This window comes from Diceros bicornis, chromosome 6, assembly GCF_020826845.1.
Source record: "Diceros bicornis minor isolate mBicDic1 chromosome 6, mDicBic1.mat.cur, whole genome shotgun sequence".
In the NCBI taxonomy this organism is placed as follows: Eukaryota; Metazoa; Chordata; class Mammalia; order Perissodactyla; family Rhinocerotidae; genus Diceros; species Diceros bicornis.
Window position 1 is genome coordinate 61304294 of NC_080745.1, and position 23940 is coordinate 61328233.

Here is a 23940-nt window from a genome sequence, read left to right on the forward strand (position 1 = left end):
GACATCACAGTTTGATCATTGCATCCTTTTCCCAATTGGTTTGGATATGGCTTTAGAATCCTCTTGAACACAATAATTTCAAGCAGCCACTACCAGGGGGTTGGAGTTGTTACCTGAAGTGAAACTTCTTTGTGTAAAGCTAAAGACATCTAAAACAACTAGTTGAACCCCTGAGAGGGATGGTCAAGGAGGATGCAGAGAACTGGGATGGTAAGTCCCAGAGATGTGCTCATATAGCTGGTTAGCACCTCTTCTTATGGATGAGAAAAATGAGCTCTGCTGGGTTATTTTATTCAGTCTGAATGCAAGGCTACTTTTCAAAGTGTTTGAGGAATCAAAAATATTTCCTTTACCTAGCTTCTGGGGATGCCCCCATTAGAGAACTGGCGCCCCTCACCCCATCCCAAGTTCTCTTTAAAAATGTAAATACTCCTGGAAGAGTTCAGCAGCTAATACATACTAGAGCTTCACTCTCTAATATGAAAGCACATGTGGCTACTAAGCACCTGAAACATAGCTAGTCTGAACTGAGCAAGGCTGTTGCTATAAAATATACATCAGATTTTGAAGACTTATGTACAAAAAGAATGTAAAATCTCTAACAATTTTTTATACTGATTACATGTTCAAATGATAATATTTTGAATGCATGGTCTTAATAAAATATATTATTAAAATTAATTTCACTGGTTTCTTTTTCCTTTTTTCAATGTGGCTTCCAGAAAATTTAAAATTTCATACATGGCTTGCATTATGTTTCTACTGGACTGCACTGCACTAGAGTGTCACTGACCTCTCAGGTCTGGTTTTCTTCTGAACAAAATAACTCAAGGCAGTGAGGGCCACAGTTCTGGGGGCCTTGGGAGGATGGGGTAGCTTTCTAAGAGGCTGGTGAGGCCAAGGCAAATCTCTTTGGCTTCTCGTTTCTGCCAAGGCCTTGCTGTTCTCACTACCCTAGCCCTGACATGACTTCACTTTAGCAAAGCTTTTCCAGAGAGAGCACGAAAGAGCTGGTCTTTGAAAAGAAGAAAAAGTTTAAGACCACGTGCAGAGGGGAAAACTGAGGCAAAGAGTGAGTCAGTGGCTCCCAACATCTTATTCATCCTGAGCAGAAAGAACACAGGCTTGGGGAGAAATGGGCTTGAGTTCAAATCCCGGCCCCACCATTTGCTACTGGTGGGGTGACCTTGGGCTAGTTACTTATTGGGCCTTATTGGGCCTCAGTTTTTGAATCTGTGAAACAAGGATAATTCTTGCCTCATGGGCTGTCTGCTGAGAGAACTTCAAAAAGAAAGTATATGCAGCAAGTGTCTGCTTTGTAACAGAATCTCAATAAAGGTTGATCTTTCTCTCCCCCGTTCTATAAAGGTGAATCCTTTGTTTTAATTAAGCAGGTTGCTTTGATTAAACTTATTAGAAGCCTGGAGTGAATAAGGTCATGGAATGTCTACACACATGCTTGAGTTTCGTGGTAGAGACCCAGGCTCAGTCGAATGTTCTTGTGTTGTTTCATAGGAGTTTTAAAAAACAAAATTTCCAAATGTAGAACAGATGTATGCACAATAGAAACACAAACAGAACTCAGTTAATGAACTGGACAACTGCCCTTCCATGCAGTAGATGTTGGCATATTTAGTTTTAGGTCTAACATTAGTATCATCCACAGTGCCTTGAGAACAAACATAAACTGAGTGGCCCAGCATTCGTAATGGTGGTGCAAGAACTGAGAAGGCTCTTCTTTCTGTGCAGAGAATACTGCTTTTGCATGGCTCATCACTCCTAGTTATTCCTTCAATATGCAACTAGAAAGAAGAGCATGATGAGATCACTTACCAACAAACCATCCGTCATCACATTTTTCCATGACATCAACAATATCTCCATCTCGGAGTTCCAATTCATCATCGTTCTGTGGTATATAGCTATACAGTGCTTGGTAGCTAAGTCTATAAATGAGAACATTGAATATTAAGTGACTCAAACACTGATAGGATTAAATAATGAGTTTTTAAAACCCATTTCAGTTAAATCAACCTTTAGGCAGTGTTTCCTACTCATCAGCAGAGATAAAAGTATTTTATTGGCCACTTTTCTAATAACTTAGCATTTGGGGAGATCCATTCAGCATGTGTTAAGTAAATTAAGACTGACAGGGATGGGGAACTTCTGAGAAGCAAGTCATGATTGATCCTTTTATTTAGTTTCATTCGGCCACTGTAGCCAAGCTTTTTTGTCTAGATGCTCCCCCTTTCAAGTTAATCAAGGCTTTTTCTTAACATAGGATAATATATGTAGATTATCAAGGATAATCAGAAGTTACTTAGGTTCAGAGACAAATATTATATTCTGGTTTAATATAATGTTATTATATTAACATTATAATAACATAATTGGAGAGCATAAGGCAACTGTTATATACATAAAGATATAAAAAGTACATTCCAGTTGCCTCACTATTTAGCAAAACTACCTTGAGTTTCTTTACATGTCGACACACATTTCATTAATTGCTTTCAAATGTGGATGTCATTTTTCTAAAACTTTTGAAAGCATTTTGCTTTTTTTTCTATCCCAGTGATGTTTGGGGTCACAATTTTTATTTACTTGCTAGTTGGCCTAAGGCAATCTGGTCTGTGCTGTTCTGTCTGTGCTAACAGCCGCCAGTGGAGAAAGCTGGACTACTTGTGATGAAATCCGATATCTGCTTTGGCAACAAGGAAAAGTTTTGTTTTCATTTATTCCTTTGACAAATAAGAAGCATCTACTATGCACCAAGTTCGCAATTCTGTTTACTCACTATTTTGAAACACAACAGTAGCAGGCAAAACTTTGCAAATGAGCCAATCATCTACCATTTCCAGTAGATGTCAGAGAATTCCAGTGTGTGGGCAAGAGAGACCAGAAACAAGGAAGTGGAGTCAGTTTCCAGAAACAAGAGGTTCATTCTCCTTTGCTAAAACCAAAGGGACAATGTAATTTTACATGTTTATCCAAATGCAGTGATACTTTGATAGATGGATCTGTCTGCCAGAAGGAAGGTCTCTGATGAGGAATTAAGAGATGCAGAGGGATTTCCAGTTGGTAAAGAAACACATTTTTGATGTTTCTGTATTTGCCTGCTATCTCCTACCCAACCTGGACTCCTTAGAATGCCTTATCGCCTTAACTTCCACTGTGGCTGCTTTGCTAGCCTCAGCTCCGGGAAATAAATCCTGATGTCTGCTTCTCTGTTCTCACTCCCAGACAGTGGAGACTGGCTGGAGAAGTCTCATAACCTTGCTCCTTGGGTCCCCCCAACAAGTCAGCTCTAATTGTGAATGGGCCTCACGCTGCTCACGACACTGTTCCATTGAGTCCTACCCCCAGCTCCTCTGCCAATTCTGGTGCCGGACTCGCAGCAGAGGGCCCTTCAGTCTGCCTCTATTTCCTGAGATGAAGCTTGCTGTGGGCAGCACTTTAATTTCCTTCCCCTCTAGGTTTAAGTCTCCATACCTTCACCCTCTCTCCTGCCTGTTTCCATGTGTGAGGAAGGGTCCCTTCTCCTAGCCATGTTGAACTCCCTTCTCTGGGCTATTTCCTTAACTTACATCTTATCTCTTACATCTTTCAACTCGGTCAACTCCTTCTGCTCTGGTACAAATGTGCTTAAGTCTCTGTACCCTAAAATACCTCCCCGGTCTCTGCTACTGCCTTGGTCTATAGCCCCCACTCCTTCCACTCACCATCAAACCAACTCATCAGCCCTTTCTAACGTAGCCTCTGCTCCACCTCTCTAACACTGCTGTTTCAGAGGTCACCAATGATTTTTCCAGTTGCCAGACAGAACACCCGGAGGATATTTCTCATTTCCTACCCTCCTTGGCCTCTCTGAAGCAGGCGGCAGTGCTGACCAAACACTGCTTACTCTGTTCCGCACAAGTGAAGCCACCTAGGTCCTCTCCTGCGTCTCTTGCTGCTCCTTCTCTGGCTGCTACTCTGTTGCCTTAAAAGGATCTATCCTAGGTTCTCTTCTCCCTTTACCCTGTATCTCCTTGGGTAATCTTATACATGTCCATGCACAAAGCACCCACTCTGTCCTAGCTCAGGCCCTCATCACTTATTTGCTGGATTCATACCTCCTAACCAATATCTTTGTCCCCCATCTCTGAAATCCATCCTCCACTCTGTTGCCAGAGTTATCTCCCTAAAACAAAATATAATCAATATGTTCCTCATTTCAAAAACTTTCAGTGGCTCCTGAATGCCTGTAGAATAAAATACAAACTTATTTCAATTGCATCCTGGATTCTATAATACGGTCCCAACCTACTTCTTGAGCCTCATCTCTTTTTCCTCCATGAACTGTAATCTGCAGCCACATGGGCCTTCTCAAAGTTCTCCAAACACTCCACCTCCCCAGGCCTTTGCACATGTGGTTTCCTCAGCTGGGAAGACCTTTTACCTCCCTATTCCAGTTCTCAAGTCCAATCTATCTTTCAATGCTCGTTCCAAATCCCCCTTCCTCCGTGAATGGAGTTTACTGCTATGTACTTAAAACACAGGAGATAGCCAATAATTTTTTTTGAATGAAAGGATTGACCCTGTTCATTCATCTCCAGGCAGAATTAACCCCTCCTTCCTCTATATTCCCACAATAGGACTGAACCAGTTAGCACAGCTTTCATTTGCCCTTGTATGGCAGTTAATTCTTTACCTCTCTCTCCTAGTAATCCATGGCCTCCTATCTTTACCTGCCCCCTCTTTTCATGTTGGCTGATGGAAACATGACCTTAACCAGAAATCCTCATAGAAGCTGGCAGTGATTCATTCCTTTCCCCAAATTGCTGCCCCCACAGTCAGTCAATGACCCACTTTCTAAGGCCAACGGCCTGCTACGAACGTGAGAATTGAAGTTCACCAAGTGTACTTACAAATCTTGTGAGGTTTGACTCCTGTCTGGGGTGACTCTTCGCTGCTGGGCTTGAGGTTGCTGAGAAATGATTAAAGATGATTTATTGTCAGATGGGGATACCTTGTGATGAAAGTCAAGGGGATGAGAAACAGTGCTGCAGTAATGAACAGATTTTTCGGCAATGTTTATGATCTCATTGCAAACTGCTTCCTGTGAGGTGGCCCCGAGATATCCAGAAACCCCCATAAAACAGTCAACATGGGGACAAAAAAAAAAAGAAAGAGAGGAAGAGATGTAACATTCCAGACGAAGCACATAAGTCCAGGGAAACAACAGAGTTGAAGATCCAGGTTAAAAAAATAGATATTCCGTAGTGGAGTGCAGGAGGGATCCAGGCGTAAGCATGGAAAAACAGGTAAGATACAGAAGAATTTGGGATTTAGTATGAATATTAAAAAAAAAAAAAAGGAAGCAGCATAAAAGCCTGTAATTAGTGAGTAACTGTTACAAATGGAATAATTTCAGGACAGAAATGCAAGTATGAATCCCCAATCATGCACTAATACATTAATCTAATCCCACATGTGGGCAGAGTAGAAATATTGTTTCTAAATTCCTCTGCTTTTTTTGAGAGGGAAGAGGGTGGCCTAACATCTCTCTCTACTACAATAGCCATATAATTCTAGTAAATCATGGCTCTGTGAGTTAACCAGGCATTACTCCAGTCTAGACTCGAAAAGTCAGTAAGGATTCTCTTTAGAAAAGCTACAGTCTTATTCAACAGGCATCTTACCACATAGCTCTTTTCAGATTCTGTGAGATCAGGTCCTGCTCTCAATGAATGATGAGAAGGCTGTGATCACCAAGCAAATTATAAGGGAGACATTTTAGCAGATGTCACATTGGAAAGGATTCAAAATAAAAGCGTGAGCAAATACAATTACCACACCATAACACTCGATGACACCGGATACTCGAGGCTTACAGCCACCGAGTTTCCACGACAACACGGTGGGTGCACAGGAGAAAATGCAATGTACAGAGTTAGAAGCAAGCATTCAGGAAATGAAATGGCAAGTTGGGAACATGGCTGCAGTGAGGTGAGAATGAACAACACAGGATCCCCTGAGCAGCAGGGAAGAGACATGGAAGGGCTGTCTTAAGGAGCAGTTACGTTTCTCCATAATCACACCCATTAGTCCCTCACTCGCAGCTGACATCTATGGAAGGACTGCTGTACCAAAAACCAGTTTCAGTTATGTGGTTGACTAGGAGCCTTCTCTGGCAAAGCAGGCTCATAAAACTATCAGGTATGCCATATTTCAGTACTTACAAAAAATGAAAAAGAGAATAACGCTTTTGAAAAGATGCTTGGTGATATCTGAAGTATCAAACGAGACTGTTCCCCTAGAAAAATCTCCACATGACACACTCTAGCTATGAAGGAGATGAGTTCAGTTATCTCATAGGGCAGAGCCTGCTTTCAGAAATAGGACTGTGTGTCCTGAAACAGTTGTAGAAATGAAACCATCACTCCTCACTCACCAGCTCAGGTACCACATGCTGACATGGAAACACAGGTGAAATCACGGCCAAGCAAACCTGTCTTTTAAATGGGCCTCCCATAGTAGAGGCCAGGCCTTCACTGGAAGGATGTTTAGAATCATATCTCTCAGAGAGGATTCAATTCCAAGCTCTGGAAAGTCTCCCTAAATATATATGTTTGAAGAACAATCCTTGGAGAAATCCTCCAGGTAACCTTCAGTAACAGCAACGAGCCACAGCAACTCCAAGGCCTTCTAGAAGGGCACTCAGAGATCTTTTGTGTATGACTCAGTTGTTTCACAGAGAGGCCTAGAGAAGGTGAGGGCTTCCCCTGAGGTCACACAGTGAGTTAGTGGTAGACTTGTCTCCTGGATTCCACTACTGTCCCACTGGACCTTCTCTTTCATCCTTAGACCATTTCCCACATTATCAAGCGTGCTCACTGATATTATCTTCAGTGAGTCCCACAGAAACCCTAGAGACAGGTAGGACAGTTTATTATCCTGTTTTCTTTTAAAATCCAGAAAGCTGATGCTCAGAGGAGTTTAGTGCATTCCCCAAAGTCACACAGCTAGTGACAGGTAAAGCTGCTAGGCTGACCTTTCCACTCCACCACACCATCCCCTCCTGTTCATCTCCACTGTCAATGTCTTCATCCTTTAGCACACCCTGCAGGACAAACTTCCATCCCAGACATCACGTCTACACTCTTGTCCTTTTGGGAAAAACCCCTTCAAGTTCTCCAAACCCATTCCAAACTGCAATCACTTAAACCAGTCCCCTTGGACTCTGGCAGGAGTGAATAAAGAGACAGAACTGGAACAGAACATTCCTTTACATTTCCAAGACCTACTATGTCGGCTTTCACGTGGCAGAAGAATGAAACTTATTCTGGGCACCCTGAGTGGGCAATACCAACAGGCATATTTTCACTGGATAGAAGGGGAAGCTTTCTAAAAGAGCTGTCCAACCATAGAAGGGGCTGCCTCAAGAGGAAGTGAGTTGTCTACAAACACAGGCATACTTTCACTCGATAGAAGGGGAAGCTTTCTAAAAGAGCTGTCCAACCGTAGAAGGGGCTGCCTCAAGAGGAAGTGAGTTGCCTATCACAGCAGCTGTTCAAGCTGAGACTGTGTTGACTATTACTAGTTGGGATATCATAGAGCAGTGCTCCTAAACTTGAATGTGTGTAGGTATCACCTGGGATCCTGTTAAAATTCAGATTCTGGTTTGACACATCTGGGGTGTGTCCTGAGACTATGCATTTCTATTTGGTAAAGCTCATCATGCTGGTCCACAGACCAACTTTGAGGAGCAAGAATGTAGAGGACCTCAATTATCTGACACAGATACTTTAGCTGTAGTGTGCCAAGACTGATCTGGGTCACACTGCATGAAAATAAAATTTCTCATAAAGATCAAAATATTTCCAAACTCCAGCCAGTGGTCTAATGACTTCAGGTCCAATGCAGAACAAAGAGGATGTGGACAATCTCTTGACACGATCTCCGCAGCTTACAGAAGCCTCCTAGCATTTTTCAATCAACTTAATCCAAAGAAGTGACTGGAATCGATCATCTAGCAAATATCTGGCACTTAAAGAGGTTAGTGAAACCGATACAGTAAGAAGGACCTGATATTTTACTATTCTTTTCTTTGGTAAAGCATTTTTTTTTTAGCAGCTTTCAAAGCATATATAGGTCCATCGCTTCATCTGACTCTTGTACTAACCCTTTGACTTGGGGAGGGCAGAAAAAGAAATTTTAGGGCTCAGGGAAGTCTGAAGACTTGCACAAGGTGGCAAAGCCACTGAATGCTGAGCCTTTCAATGTCTGATCACCATACGCCACCTCCCTCTTGAGTCATGATGGGACAGCTGGTGTAACCATAACAGCAACACCCAGCTTCTGCCTCCTCTGAATACAGGCACTGTAACTTCTTGATGACTTTCGCTTTATGTAAAAGGTATGGTGTGAAGTAATAGATACTGTCCAGTCATTAACTCAAGGTTCCACAGTACTGGAAGAGAAACTGATGGGCCAGCTAATACCTTTCTTAGTCTCAGGTCATATTCAAATCAGAGGATAATCATCATCATATCTTTAACATCTGGCAAACTTAACATCTAGTGCAAACTTAACTCATCCCTGAGAGGTAGGGATGACTTGGTCCCTTATTTAACATTCACAGAATAAATTGAAGGAAGAAGGCAAGATAAACATTTATCCTATTAGTGAGAGAGAAGGCAAGATAAACATTTACCCTATTAGTGAGAGAGAAGGCAAGATAAATATTTATCCTATTAGTTAAGATTCAATTTCTTCCTATTTGAAATGCTTTCCTTAGATTTAACTCAAACATCCCATACAGCTGAAATATAAACCAGTTTTTTTTGAAGGGGGGGGTGCCACGGGGTGGACCCTCAGTGGAGATGGAAATCATTAATATCCATCACAGGGATTTGCTCTTCACTGTGAAGATTGTTTACCCTCAGATTTTTTTTCCTCTAGACATATGTTTTTTCTTTCCCTAGCCCCATTTTCTAACCGTGTACAGCTTTATATATCTCTTCCTCTGAACCTATGCTGTCCACTATGGTAGCCAGTAGCCACATGGATCTACTGAAGACTTTAGATGTGGCCAGTGTGAAACGTGCTGTAAGTGTAAAAATACACACTAAATTTCAAAAACTTAGTACAAAATCAAGAATGTAAACTATCTCATTAATAATTCGTATATTGATTATATGTTAAAATGATACTATTTTAGATATATTGGGTTAAATAAAATATATTAAAATTAATTTCAGGGCTGGCCCCGTGGCTTAGCGGTTAAGCGCACACGCTCCGCTGCTGGCGGCCCGGGTTCCAATCCCAGGCACGCACCGACGCACCCCTTCCCCGGCCATGCTGAGGCCGCGTCCCACATACAGCAACTAGAAGGATGTGCAGCTATGACATACAACTATCTACTGGGGCTTTGGGGAAAAAAATAAATAAATAAAATTATAAAAAAAAATTAATTTCACCTCTTCCATTTTACCAGCAGAAAATTTAAAATTACATACGTGGCTCATATTATAGTCCTCCTGAACAGTGTTCCTTTAACCCTCCCCAGGTCCTCAGGGTCTGCCCTTATTTAAGCCTAAAAGTTGATACAAGTTATAACCAGGACATCATCCAGGGTTAAGAATAAAGGGAGTATTATCTTACACTAAGTACATTTCGGACCATTGCAGTTTTTCACCTTTAGAAAAACAGCAATCAGCCCAACACACACACACACACACACACACACACACGCACGCACGCACACGCACGCACACGCACACGCACGCAGCACTCCCCTCTCTCCTCCCCTCCCCCTGTCAACAGTAAGCAGATAACTGTCCCTGATCTAGAAACTGCTTTTCTTCCATATTTGTAGACATACACGCAAGTCGCCCCTCTTGGCCGGGAGCCCTTGTTTCATTCTCCCCAGCAAGCAATCCTGCATGCGTCCTTGCTCTGTTGCCCTTCAGTTCACAGAAGTCCCTCAGAAATCTGATCCTAGCCTCCCTGGGGCTGTTAATCCCTCTGGATCCACAAAACACCTGGTGCTACTGCATAGTTACTAAGTGTTCTCTTCCAGTTTAGGGTGTGTGCCAAAGCCTTGAAACCCAAAATAAATTGTCCACAGGCTATTAAGAACAGCAGGAAGTCCTGGAGATGTGGGCAGGATAGAGGAACTCAACCTCAGCATGGCCCCAAACCCCTCTAGAAATATCACGAGTCTCTCAGAGATGGCTTTCCTCTACTCATCTCATATCCCGTATCTTCTCATCTCCTCAGACCCCACCCCACCTTTCTAGTCACCCACACTGGCCCTCCCAGGGGTACACTGGACTGGGAGTGAGAAAATCTGGGTTCCAGGCCAGGCTCTGACACTAACTTATTGTCTTTTGAGCAAAATGCTTAACTTCTTTAGACTTCAAATTCTTAGTAAAATAAGAGGATTGGACACGATTTACATAAATGTCCTTAGGGCTCTAACATTCTGATTGGAGTATGTGCATCCTATGAATTGAGAACTAAGACTGGGCAGAGCTGACTTGGCTTAAGGGAGGCAGCATCCCCATTCATTGCCCACTGAAAATTGGATGGAGGAGGGCTTTCTACTGTAACCTCCAGAAGTGGATGGAAAGCTCACTTCTGGTAGCGTGGGAGGTCAGGGGCTGCCCCAGATGCTAATAGATTTGCAGCTCCTGAAACAGCACGGGCAAACTCGGCCAGAGGAGTCAGAAGACCTGAACGATGTGGGCTCCTGGGTTTCCACTACAGGAAACTTCCACAGGACCCTCAACACAGTCTCGGACTCCACTAAGTTCTCCTCTTGAGTTTATTGAGAAAAAGATCCCAGGTTGAACGTAATTAATTACAACCAATTAGTTCAACTGCTTACCATCTACACTTAATCTCCTTGCAGTTCACTCCATAGATAACACATTAGCTTTGTTGTAATTTGAACCTGATTACAACACTTAAACTCTCAGCCTTCTCATCACAGTCTGTAGCGTGGTCTTCAGTTTCTTTCCTAAAACAAGCAAAGGAGTAATGGCAAATGTGTACTCAAGTATGAAGAAACCAAAAGCTTTCCAGCAAGATGCCTTTGTACTCAGGGTGGGAGAGAATAAGGAGGAGGACTAATTTGCAAAGTATAATTTCTGAATTTTCTCAACTCTGGATTTGTGTAACCCAAAGTAACAGGATTCTCCCATTTTCTACTTTCTTCTCTTTTTTCCTCCCATCTTCCTCTCTTAGGTAGAATGGGGTAAGGAGGATAAACTAAACTACTTTTGTTTCTTTTCCCTGTTAATCTCAGTATCATACAACAGGTATTTATTGAGTTCTAACTACGTGCTCTGTGCTAGCTGCTTTCATCTCCATGATATCTCGTTTAATCCTCATAATAACTCAATAAGATGGTCACCATTTACCTCATCTTACAAAACTGAAACCCAATACATCCAAGTTGGGAATTGAAAAGGCAGAATTTGAACACCAGTCTCTCTGACTCCAAGTCCCGTGCATTCCCCTACGCCCTGCTCTTCCGGGCTTGCGCTCTGCCAGAGGGAGATATCAGAATGGTTGGCAAGATGTGCTGATCAAGAGGTCACCTTAACTTGCCCGGTATTCTGCAGCTGGCATTAGGGTTTCTACTGACATCTACCATTTCTCCTAACACCTTGTCAGGGGTGGACACTTCAACTTGGGATCTGAGTTCCCTTCCTTAGGTATTAAGAGAATACCTGCTGGTTATTTTTATAAGAACTACAGCCAATGTCTTTCCCATCCTGTAAATTGTTAAATACCCTCTGTATTTATTTAGAGATTTCCCTTCTGAGTGAGTCAAAGGAAAATGTTTCCCATTTTCACTTGGCTATCAACATTTTTAATTTCCTTTTTGTTCTCACAAGTTGCATCACATGCTTTCTCTTCTATTTCTGATTTCCACGCTCACATCAGGCCTATGCCTTTGTTCTTGTCTTTCTGGGAAGTAACCTACTTTCCATGCGGTAAGGGACATTCCCTCGAAGTCACCAAAGCACATCTTTCTGTGGTCAGTTGAGTAGCTTTCCCTCCTCTCAGGCTGTAGACTAGTTTGTTGTGTTTCTCAGATGCACACTTTGAGGACACATAGCTTTCCTGAATACTTTTATTTTAAACTTTGTGCCCTCAAATTTTATTGTTTGACTGGCTTCCTTCCCTTTGGGAAACAAAGTGACACCATTAAAGTGGTGTCACTTTTCCCAGGCCTCAGTTTTGTCATCTCATCATAAAAGTCAAGCAGATTGGAGGTTCTTAACCTGAGGGTCCATGCATTCGTGGGGAGATTTCAGATGGACTCAAGTGTGAATCTCTTCATCTTTTATGCATAATTGTGTGCGTGCCACCTTCTTCCTCAAACTGCTGGCCTAGAGGGCTCTGCTGACCTCAGATTCTCAAAGGTTCCGTGATTCAGAAAATGTTGGAGTAGATGATCTTTAAACATTCTTTTTAATTCAGATATTCTAGGAGGCTCTCTCATCAACTGTAGGGACTCAAAAACCAAGGCTGGATGCCAGTCAGCAAACTGCTATCTTGGGGAAGCTCAGTAAATATGTGATGATACTGATGGAGATCCCAAAATATGCCTCCCCTTTCCTTTCTTGATTAATTGTTCTAAACCTTCTTGGCCAAAATTACATCCAACAAAATCCAAGAACTTGGTTGATGGTTCTGAATTCTTGGGCATTTTGTACGTATGTTTTTGCCCAATTAGTTAAGTTGTCTCTCAAATAATAAAAGGAAAATCTTTCATTTTTTAATTCAGAAGGTACGCAGGTCTTTAATAAACGTACTTAAAATTTTGTATTTGTTCTTCTATCTCCTTTCAACTGAAATTCACACAGGATTTTTAGCTGATCATTGAATATCAAAGCTAGAAAGAAGTTCAGTTCTCTTGTCTGAATCTCTTGTTTATGGACAGAGAGGTTGCCAGAGAAGGGAAGTGACTCCTCCAAAGACACAGGAGGCTGATGGCAGAGCTGGAGCTGGAACTCAGGTATCCTGACATTCAATGTGGTGCTCTTCCCACCCAATCCTGGGTTCCCCTGGACACCCCCTGCACTTCATTCACCCCTTCTGCTATTCAGAGAACACACATCTAAAAACATGAGCAACCAACACAACATGCTATCAGTTTGGGAGTCTACAAAGGAGTGAAAAGTCAAACCCTTTCACAAGTGTTCACACATCCTGCAGAGTGGGGGCCAGCAGGGTGGCTGGACAGGTCACTAAGGGGAAGAAAAGCAGCGAAACTGGGATTTAGCACTAAATAGGGAAGTTTGACAATGGGTTCGTAAGGGTCACGTGACTGTGAGGGAGATGACTGGCACGTTGTTAGGAGGTGCTAGTGAATATCCCCGCAGCACCAACAAGCCCCTCCAAGCTTTGCTCCCAGCCCCTGCACCACCCCCACTTCTATCCCCCTGCAGATCCCCTAAGCCTCACCCAAACCAGAAGCCCACCATTCCCCACCCCTCTTCTCGTTCCTACCTCTGGGCCCTGGCTGGGCTATTTGCTTTCCTTGAATGCTGCCCCCTTGACTGTTTACCTATTGCAAAACTCCCTGTTCTTTAAGCCTCAGATCAAATGCCACTTTTCTCATGAAGTTTTTCCAGACAGCCACCTTCCCTCTCCTGCTGCTTAGTATTTCTCCCCATCTTGAACTTTCAGAGTGAACTGTCTGTGACTCTCCTTCCCTGTCTGCATTATAATTATTTGTGAACACGTCTTATGCCCCCAATGGAGGTCATACACTCCTTTAGTTGGGGTCAATCCCTTTTTATCTTCACTCAACAAATATTTGAGACCTTCCATATAGCAGGTGTCATAGTCCCTGACTTTAGGGCACTAATACTCTAATGGTAACACAGACAAGCAAAAGGGTGACTACAATACAGCTGAGACATGCCCCCCTAGGTCAGGTGCAAGGGCCTGTGGAAGCACAAAGTCGGAGCACTTAATCCAGTCTTGCAGGGGTAGTGCAAATTATCAGGAAGGGCTTCCTGGAGGAAGGGCTTCCTGGAAGAAGTAACATCTAAGTGGAGAAGTGAAGGACAGGTGGGAATTATCCAGACAAACAAGCAGGGGAGGCTTTCGAAGATGAGGCTGGCTTGCTGTCTAAATGGCCAGATCACATGGGTCCTTCGCAGCCCTTGAAGGAGGAAAGACTCTCCTGAGAGCAACGGGAGGCCCCTGATGATGTTCATCCCTCTCTATCTCTTGCAGCACTTAGCACAGTGCCTGGAACATCCTTGATGTTTGAATGAAAGAGTAAATGATCATAACATTTCAGAATGTCTTTTCATTTAAGGCTCTCAGGTTAAATTCCCTCTATTGACTGGTCAGAGACACAACCTAGCTTCCCAACAACTATAATGAAATTGAACTTTTGGTTCAGATCCCCACAGGAAGGAGAACAGTGCCCGGCAATTTTCCTGATAACACAAACTGGTCTGAAATGCATTTATCCAAATAAGTAACACAGCCTGAGGTCACATTATCCTGACTAGAGAACAGCTGTCATTTAAGTCCCTCCCATCTTTAGCTTTGTCACCCAAAGAGGGCCTCAAGAGGCAGGAAGCTTCTTTTGAAGGACCCCACTTCCCGAGTTGCCAGATCCTGCTTCCAGGCACAGGAGGGGAAAATGAAGGGGTTGGGCGGGAGGTGTGTGGGCAGGAGCCCTTTTCACACAAGCCTCTAGCTCTCAACGAGAAGCAAGGCCAGTGCCCAAGGCCTGGGCACGCCCGTGGAGAAGGGTCTTGTGCTGGAAGGGCAGGAGGAAGGGAGGCGAAAGGAAGTGGTACACTTCGGGTCTGGAGGCCCACCAAGGAAGGAAAACCAACTCTCAACAAGCCCGGCTTTCCATGTTGCCAGCTCCTCCCCTTGTATCCTCCGTTAGGAAGCGAGAAGTGTATACCTGACCTTACTCAGAGCTCTGGCACCATGCACTCTTCCTGTACACACTGGGTCCTGGAATCGGGCCTCATGACTCAGCGCTGACAATAACAAGGTCTCCAGGCGCCGTGGGCTGACTTGGAACGTTTACAGAATTATTCCTGTGTTACAGACATTTCATTCTTTTCAACTAGCCACTTCATCACCTCTCCCCAATGAACTATTCTTTCCTTAACTAGACACACCCTTTCTTCCTCATAGAACACATATTCCAGGAGCACCTACTCTGGGGCCAGGCAAAGCCTTCTCCAGGTACTGCTATTTTCCCTCGGCCCCACACTCAGAGCTAGAGCAACAATCTACTTTATGGAGCCTTCCCACATGCCAGGCACCACACTTACCTCATTTAATCCTTACAACTCTCTTATGAGGGAGGGACTACCATCACTCCTACTTTGCACATGAGAAAACCGTGGCTCAAGGGGGTTAAGTGGCTTGCTAGTGAGAGGCAAAGCCTGATTATTTATATGATCCCCAACTCCCAACCATTAGGCTAGAGCTAGAGGTCTGGCCTCATCCGTGTTCCAGGCCTCTGTGCTCCTGGTGACTCCAAGCATACCTCTGTTACTGAGGTCATGACATCGCTGTGTCTGCCAGTCTCACTGGAACATAGACTCCACAAGGGCAGGGATGTGATGCCCTCTGTACCCTGCTCAGAGGCTGGTGTCTACAGGCCTCGCATAAATATTTGTTGAATGAATAAATAAAACTTTAACGGGAAACTGGGATTGTAGGTTCATGGATCAAGCATAGGCTCTGTGGGCATAGTACACAGTAGACAATAAATGGTTTGGAAACATCTTTAAGAATGCCATCTGGTTCTCAAGACATTCTAGAATGTTCTCAGTTCCAGAAGCAGTTCTAGATCACTCAAATTGGATAGCTTCCATTTATAAAGTGCTGAACATGTTCTGTTCCCAGCCCCCGTGCTTAGCACTTCACATCCCTTACTTCATGGAATCCTCTCAACCACTCTAGGAGGTAGGTATCACCTCCATTTTACAGATGAGAAGACTGAGGCTCAGAGAGGGGAAGTAACTCCCAAGTCACTAGAGAGTAAGAGGTGAGCAGGCATTTAAACCTGGCTACTTTGGAGAAGCTGCCCAAAGTCTTTGACTTTTGGGGTATTCAACAGCCTAGCCAAAATTAGAATCATGACCTAATTGCCAAGTTCATCTCCCCACCAAATTTTTCAGCCCTCAAAATACCCTAAGGCCACCTTGGTCCAAACCCTGAAATCTTTCCAGCTGACCCAGAAAGAAAATGGGACAGTAACCTAAAAACATGGCATGCCTCCTCAAGGACTCCATACCTGTCAGCGCCCCAGTGCTGGGCCTGCATACCCCTCCCCAGAACCAAAATGCATCTGTTCATCAGTGAACAAAGGCTCCGCGTTGCCACACAAACACGAGACAGGACGAAGACCTCACGGAGCTGAGCACAGGCAGAGCGCCACGGGTTATGGAAACAAAGTGCATCTCACATGAAACCAAACCACACTGAGCAAACCGAAGCCTGGTGTTCTTAGCTGTGTTAGTCAGAGCAAACCGAGGATGATCTCCAAGGCATGAATGGGACGTGAGGAAGGCCTTCCTTCTCATGGGCTTTTCCACCAAGCCGGGAGGCACCAAAGTGGAGGTAATTTCTGAATCACCTCAAGAGGCCAGAATACAGACTTTCCTTTGCCTCCAACTGTCCCCAGCCCTGACACTTTAATCAATGACCCCTCCATTCCCTCCTGGGTAATATTTTTCCTCCCAAGGCAAGCAAACGGGTCTCACCGGCATCTACTCGGCCTCGATAGATGGACCATGAGTGAGATGTCCGGCCCACCCTGCCAACTGAGACGCCAAGGCACACACAGTCATGCTGCAGGCCTACCTGGCTCACACCACTCCAAGCAGCCTTCCTCTCAGCCTGCTCGCCACCTCTATGCAGCTCTGTCTGCTCAGCCTCCCTTCCCGGAAAAGGGCTACCCAGGGGCTTGCTGGGCCGGCTCTCCTCTGGGGTGTGGAGATCTGAGAGTCTCTGTTCAGTGCTCAGGCACCTGACCACGTCTGAAGGTTTCAAGCAGCTCTTCTTAGAGATCTTGGGTCCACCAGGCCATCTCTCATCTGCCTCCCTCTCTGCTTTCCTCTCATACCGTCCGCTCTCTTCTCGCCATGGCTGCTGCTTACCCTGGCTGCTAAAGGCATCGCTAAGCTCTGAGATGACCCTATCAGAGCTCCCAAGCAGTGGCTGGGAGAAGCTGTCCTGGCAGACACCTGAAGATGGCATATGGATACCACTGTCTCCATTAATGTGAAGGGAGGCCTGGGCACCAGGTGCTAGGGAGGAGGCTTTGTGGGGGGCAGGTAGGGCCAGTAGGGAAGCTCTTGAACGTGGGGTGGAACGATCTGACCAACTCGAATGGGGGAGGCTGAAGGACAGGGAGGGACTGGGCCTCGTCTTCAAGGCGAGGTGGTCAGTGTCATAGATAGAAGCCTCTGGCAGAGGAGGCAAGGGTGGGGTCAGGGCCAGAGGACGCCTGCTTGGAACCCCTACAGTCAGTGAGATCCACTCAGAGGTGACGGCGTGCATCTCAGGGGACAGGACTCGGTGGGGGTGGGGAAGAGATGAGGAGGGTGGCATGATGAGCTTGCTGTGACTGGGAAACTTGAAAAGAAAAGGAGAGAGAGGAAAACAAGAGAAAGAAGCAAAAAGTACAGGCGTCAGCATAAAGAAGAAAGAGGAAAATAATCACAAGGGACAACAGAGAGGAATGAAACAGAGAGGGCGAGTGGACACTCTGGTGTCCAAAGAGGAAGTCGTCTGGTTAGGTCTGGAAAGAAACTGGGATGTGCGTGTGTGCAGGCAGGGGAGGATGGGAGAAGCAAGTGGTTTGGAGGTGGGCGAGAGGGTCCCACCAGGGCAGGTCCACACAGTGCTGGCCTGGTTTGCAGAATCAGACTTTCAAAGGGACACTGGAAGCTCCCACCCGCCCCACCCAACCACCTCTGCAAATGAAGCCCAGAACCAAGAGAGAAAAACGTGGCCTGCCACTGCCCTGCCCTTTCCTTGGGCTTTTATTCTCTCTAGGGGGCTCAGCAAAGATCCTTCCAGAGAGGAGTATGAGCAGTGTAGTCACTTTGTTTTATAGTCATGCTTGCCTGTGGTCAAGCAAAAAATATAGTGGAGTTCCCCATATTATTACAAAGCAGAATGCCCTCCTTAGTCAGCGATGGGCAGGTGGAAGAGGAGGAAATGATTAGAGGATGAGAGGAAAGAGGCACTATCCAAGCGTCATCCCAGGTCCCCAGGTCCTGCTCTCCTATCTCTGGCCATCCTCCCTACAACTTACAATGGCAGCATGGTTAGTCTCTTCACAGGAAGTCAGCCTACCATGCCTCTCCTGAGCCCAAGGTCCTAATTTTTTCTTGGCTTTGGGAAAGTGGGGATGGGTTTGGAGTAATTTATATTTTAAAACAAGTTTCTTCAAAATTAATGTTCAGGAAAGCAAACTCCTTATTATAAACCTACTTCCTTTCAGCCCAGTGTAGATAAGTTCCTTTTCTAATCTGGTTTCTGCTTGCAAAGAATACTCTGGATCTTTATCTTCTGCAGGCCAATCTACCAACAAGATGACTAAGAGAAGCATACTGGGCCACGGTATGTATGGTACAGTGGTGGTACCCAGACAACCAGCTTCACCCAGGATGGGATGCTCCCAGTGCAGAGTTTTGGACCAACTGATAAAGGCTCTTATTTCTCTTTCCCCAGTCATCTTCTCCCAAGAGCAATCATCTTAAGCACTTCCTTTTCCCTTGCGATAATATTTCTCCCACCAAGTGCTTGAAAAATGCCATCTGTATGCACGAAAACCCCAGTGGGTATACTCTGCATTGCTCAGGACGGTTCCTAGTCACAGTGCTGAAGAACCACCCCAGAGGGGCTGTTTGCCAATAGCATTGAGGGTTTGTCATGCTGAGTACGAAAACCAGTGATGAGAAGCTTAGGTACCTGTGGGCTTGCGGTGGCACTACGACTTGGGGAGGAGGAGAAAGGCAGGTCGATGTAATCCACGGGGTTTTTCACCAGTGGCCTTTTGATCACATCCACATAAGTGATGGGGAAGATGCCTTGTCGGGACGTCCCTGGGATCCTCCCTTCGTACCAGTTCTCATCCACCTGTCGAAGCAGCGTGATCCTCTCACCCTGTAAGACATAGCAAGGCAAGGTTCCTTGTCCCACCATACCTCAGCATGTCTGAGGCCCCTGCCTGCACCCTGTGCTGTCCTGCATTATTTATCACATTCTTTCCTCAGAAAGACCTTCCTTGTTAGACCTGAATGGAATTAATATCACTGGGATGGAGATGCTAACAGCAGTAGAGCCACTTGGATCCTGGGAAGTTAAGCTTGGTCTCTAAATATTTCAGTAAAGGAGAAGGTCAGATTCATTCCCCCAAGCTACAGGCAAATGTAGTGTTTTTGACTCATTTAATGCAAAACAGACAGATATCCATTTTCCCTAAGGCAAAGGTTTTGGGGGGTTATCTTTTTTCTTCCTTTTAATAACTATTTTTTCCTGTATGGTTATAGAAAAATTAAAAAACAAGTGAACATAAAGCAGAAAATAATCATTACCCATAGTATTATTATGTGGGGGTAACTACTGTTAATATTTTGATATGTGTACTTCCTAGATTTAATTCTATACACGTGAATTAGACTTGCACATATTTTTTTCTTATAAAAATTGAGTATGCACTGTATTTCCCCTTTCCAACTTGCTTTTTTATATTTAATAACATACAGTGAGCCTCCTTATTTATCAAGAAATATAATTCTACATTTTTAATGGCGTTGCACAGCTTAATGAACCACTGCAGGGTCTTCTATTGTACATACATATAATGATTTAATTACTAGTCTCCCGATGCTGGGCAATTAGGTTGCTTCCAATGTTTCTCTTTTCTATGAGGTGGCTCATCTTTTTCCAAGGCATGTGCTCATTTCTCTCAATCCTGAATAAAATCAGTCACTTTAATAACTTTAGCAAGGCAGAGAATTTTGACATGTAAAGAGAGTGTTTAAATTCCTAGGAAGAACGGAGTCTCTGCACAGCTTCATTGTGTTCAAAATAAGCATGCGGAGCTCCTCAAAGGCAATGATGATGATGATGATACCGGCATCTCCTGTTTACTGAGCAGTGACTAGATCCATGGGTCATGCTGGGGGCTGCACATATGGTGTTGCATTTCATCCTCTTACAACAGCTCCATGAGAGCCATTTATCTTCATTTTTTTTATATCAGGAAATGGGGCTCAGAAAATTATTTAACTCCCCAAAAGCTGCACAGCTAATAACCTGTGGCTTTTGACTTCAAAGTTTTTCAAACTTCTCCTGGTGTCAAAGCACTTGCTTTTCTCCACTAGGCCACACTGATGTGTTGTAAAACCCAGTCGCCAACACGGTACTTACCACATCATTGGGTGCTCAATAAATGTGGGTTTAATACAGCTTGTTAAAGATGACTAAGATTCCAGAAACACTGCCTTTAGTTGGTGAACTCAATGTAGTTAAATCCTGACAAGCCTAGGGTTTACTTTCAAATACCTCACCTCAGAAAATTCTCCAACTACCTTCAATGGAATCCTTGATCAGGCACATCTCTCAGGCGCACTGACTGGCAGGCCACTGCAAGGCGACACCCCACAATAACAGCATCCAACAAAGCCCCACAGCATGGGATGAGAGGGCAGCTTACCTTCCTGAAGGACATTTCTACTTGTGTGTCACCATTAAAGTTAAACTTAGCAATAGCTTCTCCATATTCCAAAACCTGCACTGGTGTTAACTTTTTGGGCTGAGCCTTCTCAGCAGGAGGAAGCAGCTGGGAAAGGAAAAGAGGAAAAAGAGAAAGAAAAGAAGAAAATGGGGAAATGGGAGGAAATGAGGAAACAAAACACAAGTTTTCAGTAAAGAAATGGTGCCTTGGGCACAACCAGCCTTTTCCTTAGAAAGAAAGGAGCTGCGGTACCTCGATGTAGGTGCGCGGGAAGATGCCCACCCGGCCGTGGTGCTCGCCTTCGTACCAGTTCTGATCAATCTGCCTGTAAATGTAAACGATGTCTCCCTTCTGCAGAGGAAGCTCCCTGTCAACAGAGGGTCATGGCATTTTAGCAGATGTTTCAATATGTGTAACATGAAGATACTCAGTTTTTTAGCAAAAGGAGATTTCGAGTGAGGTCAAAGGGCACAAATGACAGAAGAGAAGGCTCCATATTTGGAAGTGAAAACCTCACTATTCAGGAAATTACATCACATTTGGCATTTTTCCTGTCTCTTGTGGAATGGATGTTAACTTTCAAACTGATGAGCACTCGAAAGTGCTCAGAGGCCTTATTAGTTTCTTGTGGTTTGCTCAATGTATCTTTTGTGAACACCGTCTTATGCTCAGAATATTTATGCAATGTATAGCAGTGCACCCAGCAGTCTTAAGTGATGTTCATTAAATGATGAAAAATGTTTCCTTCTAAATACTTTCACTACCTTCACTGCCCTCTTCAATGCCATGGCAAGGAATTCCTTCATAGCTTTAAATTACCCTCAAATTATTTGTGCTATATTGATTTCCTCCTATCATTCCATCCATTTAGCCATCCATCTACCCAGATACCTCACCATCTATCCATCTATCATCATGCAGTAGAAAGGCTCTGAAATTAGGCTGATCTGGGTTCAAACCCAGTTATACCATTTACTAGCTCTGGGCCTTTGGGCAAGATTCTTATCTCTGAGATACTTGATCAAAATAGGAGCTAATTCAGGGTTGTTGGAGAATTCTGCAACAGACTACAAGTAAAACACCTAGACGGTGCCAGTTATATAGTTAACACTCAGTAAATGTTAATTCACTTCCTTTACAACATGGAAAAGAGATCTTGGAAAGAAAAGTGGATATTCCTTCAAATGCTCTTCATGCCTTTTTTTCAACATTTCTATATCCATGCCTTTGTTTGCCTCAATAATAATGGTGTTAACCTCTAACCAGCACTTTTTATTAAAAAAAAGAAAGACATAAAGATACATTATAAACAAAATGAAAACTTAAAAGGAGAACAAAAATTGTAACTTGAAATTTTCTTGAATTAAAAAAAAATGACCTAGATCTTTTCCATTTGAGTCAAATCAATAGCATGGAAATAAAGGTCTCTGACTGCAATTTGGAGGGGTGTGCCTGCTTTGCAGTGTGCCAGGAAGTCCCACGGTATGTGAGAGATGCTGGCTAAACAATGGGGGCACATGTGGAAAACTACACAAAGTCAGCACTGTGTTGGACAGAACAAGGCAGCCTTTGTGGGTCTCACATTGGTAGACAGGATTCTAATCCTAAAGAGGCCCATGAAGGGGTTCTGGGCATTCGTCTCTGTAGGAAGGAATGTCTTTGGCCAAATTTTTGCCATAGCCCTCCTTGGGGGTGTTCTCTCCTTTTACCCCCAACCACGGACACACGGATGTGCAAGACCCTCAGCATATCCATCCCTGCTGGAGATCTGCAGGCTCCAAACTCTGCCAGCCTCAGTGACTTGCAGCTCTAGAGAGAGGGTGGTAAGGGCCCACTAGTAAGAAAAAAGGACAGCTCGTGTGAGAATGAGGAGAGGTCTGTAGTCACAGCAAAAGGAGATGTACCATGGGGTGCTGGGGCCTGCCATCCTTCCTGCACTCTGGACCACACCCCCGTTTCCCAAAGATATACATGACAAAGTCTGGTGGTTACAAGGTTTGAGAAACGATAACAAGATACACTTTAGATCTTTTCTGGAGTGTCACCATGTACACTGGCACAGTAGAGGCTCAGAGGAGTCCTGTGGGACAGAAACTTGTTTAACTGTGTTGAATCCTGTGTTCCCACGGAACGCTTTCTTGAGTAACATACTCTGGGGAAAAATAGAATCCAGTGACTGAAGATGTTTAAAAGACTCAAGTCTATGGATCTCTCATTTACTCTTTTTAAAAAGTTTCACTAACTGCTTTTGGAGGCAGCATGGTCTAATGAAATCACTGAGTCAGAAAGAAGGAACTCTCTCTTCAGCATGAGCAACGCTGATAAATAGTGACAAGTTCTCTCTATCTCAGCTTTCTCACCTGTTATATTTGACAGGGCTGCTCTAAAGAAAAAACTTTTTAAGATTTTTTTAAATGAAATCTAGGTAATGTAATATTATCATCACAATACCATCCAATGAATATTACATAGAGCTTTCTCAGTTCAAAGAAAATGGGAAAAAGGTCTCTATGTCTACTTGATTAAACTAAAAATTTATATATCTGTTATTCTCTCTCTGGTTAAAATAAAAAGGGAAAGTGCTGACTTCCGCTACATTGTGCAAAATGTTTTACAAGTATTATCTCCACGCCCTGCAAGAGAGGCATTTTTATGCCCATCTTACAGATGAGGAAATTGGAGGTGGGAGAGGTTGGTGACTTGCCCACAGTCACAGAGACAGTAAGTGGCATAGTCAGGGCTCTAAAACCCATAATCTTTCCAGCACATTATGCTGCCACCTCTTGTCAGCTGATGAACTAAAGGACTGGAGTAATTACAGACAAAGCCAAGTGCACCAGATTTGTACCTAGTTCTGGAAACCATGGCCTGGTCACTCATTTTGTGTTGGAGGAGATCAGCATCATGGCTGAGCAGCCTCCACACAGCATTTTCCCAGCGTCCAAGGATGGGGAGTTCCCCTTCTCACCACCAGACATGGGGCCTCCCATCAGCCAGATAACAGGACGGCTGCTGGTCATAGCTGGCAATGAAAACTCACTGCCCATTTGAATCCATAATTAGATATGAAGTGAACAGGTTCCTTTTGGAACCCAGTCTTGGAGAGTGTTTTCCAAAGTTCATTCCATGGAAAACAAATGTTTCCTGGTCATCTAAATTTAGATAATACAGGGTTAAATAAGCTAATCAGATTA

At 44.0% G+C, this 23940-nt stretch overlaps 1 protein-coding gene across 8 annotated transcripts in view; it reads right to left on the bottom strand.

The window, feature by feature from the left end:
• Positions 1-23940, bottom strand: part of SORBS1 (sorbin and SH3 domain containing 1) — a 218966-nt gene that overhangs the window by 4313 nt on the left and 190713 nt on the right. For 4 of the 8 annotated variants that reach the window (XM_058543601.1, XM_058543600.1, XM_058543599.1 and 1 more), the window contains 5 exons: positions 20999-21113; positions 20726-20851; positions 18976-19170; positions 4911-4969; positions 1834-1946 (listed from right to left, as the gene is read on the bottom strand). In XM_058543601.1, the coding sequence (XP_058399584.1) occupies positions 1834-1946; positions 4911-4969; positions 18976-19170; positions 20726-20851; positions 20999-21113 (608 nt within the window). Of the gene's footprint in view, positions 1-1833; positions 1947-4910; positions 5102-5684; positions 5745-16857; positions 17632-18975; positions 19171-20725; positions 20852-20998; positions 21114-23940 lie in introns of all 8 variants that reach the window. The other 4 variants (XM_058543595.1, XM_058543597.1, XM_058543596.1 and 1 more) reach the window with 2 other exon arrangements.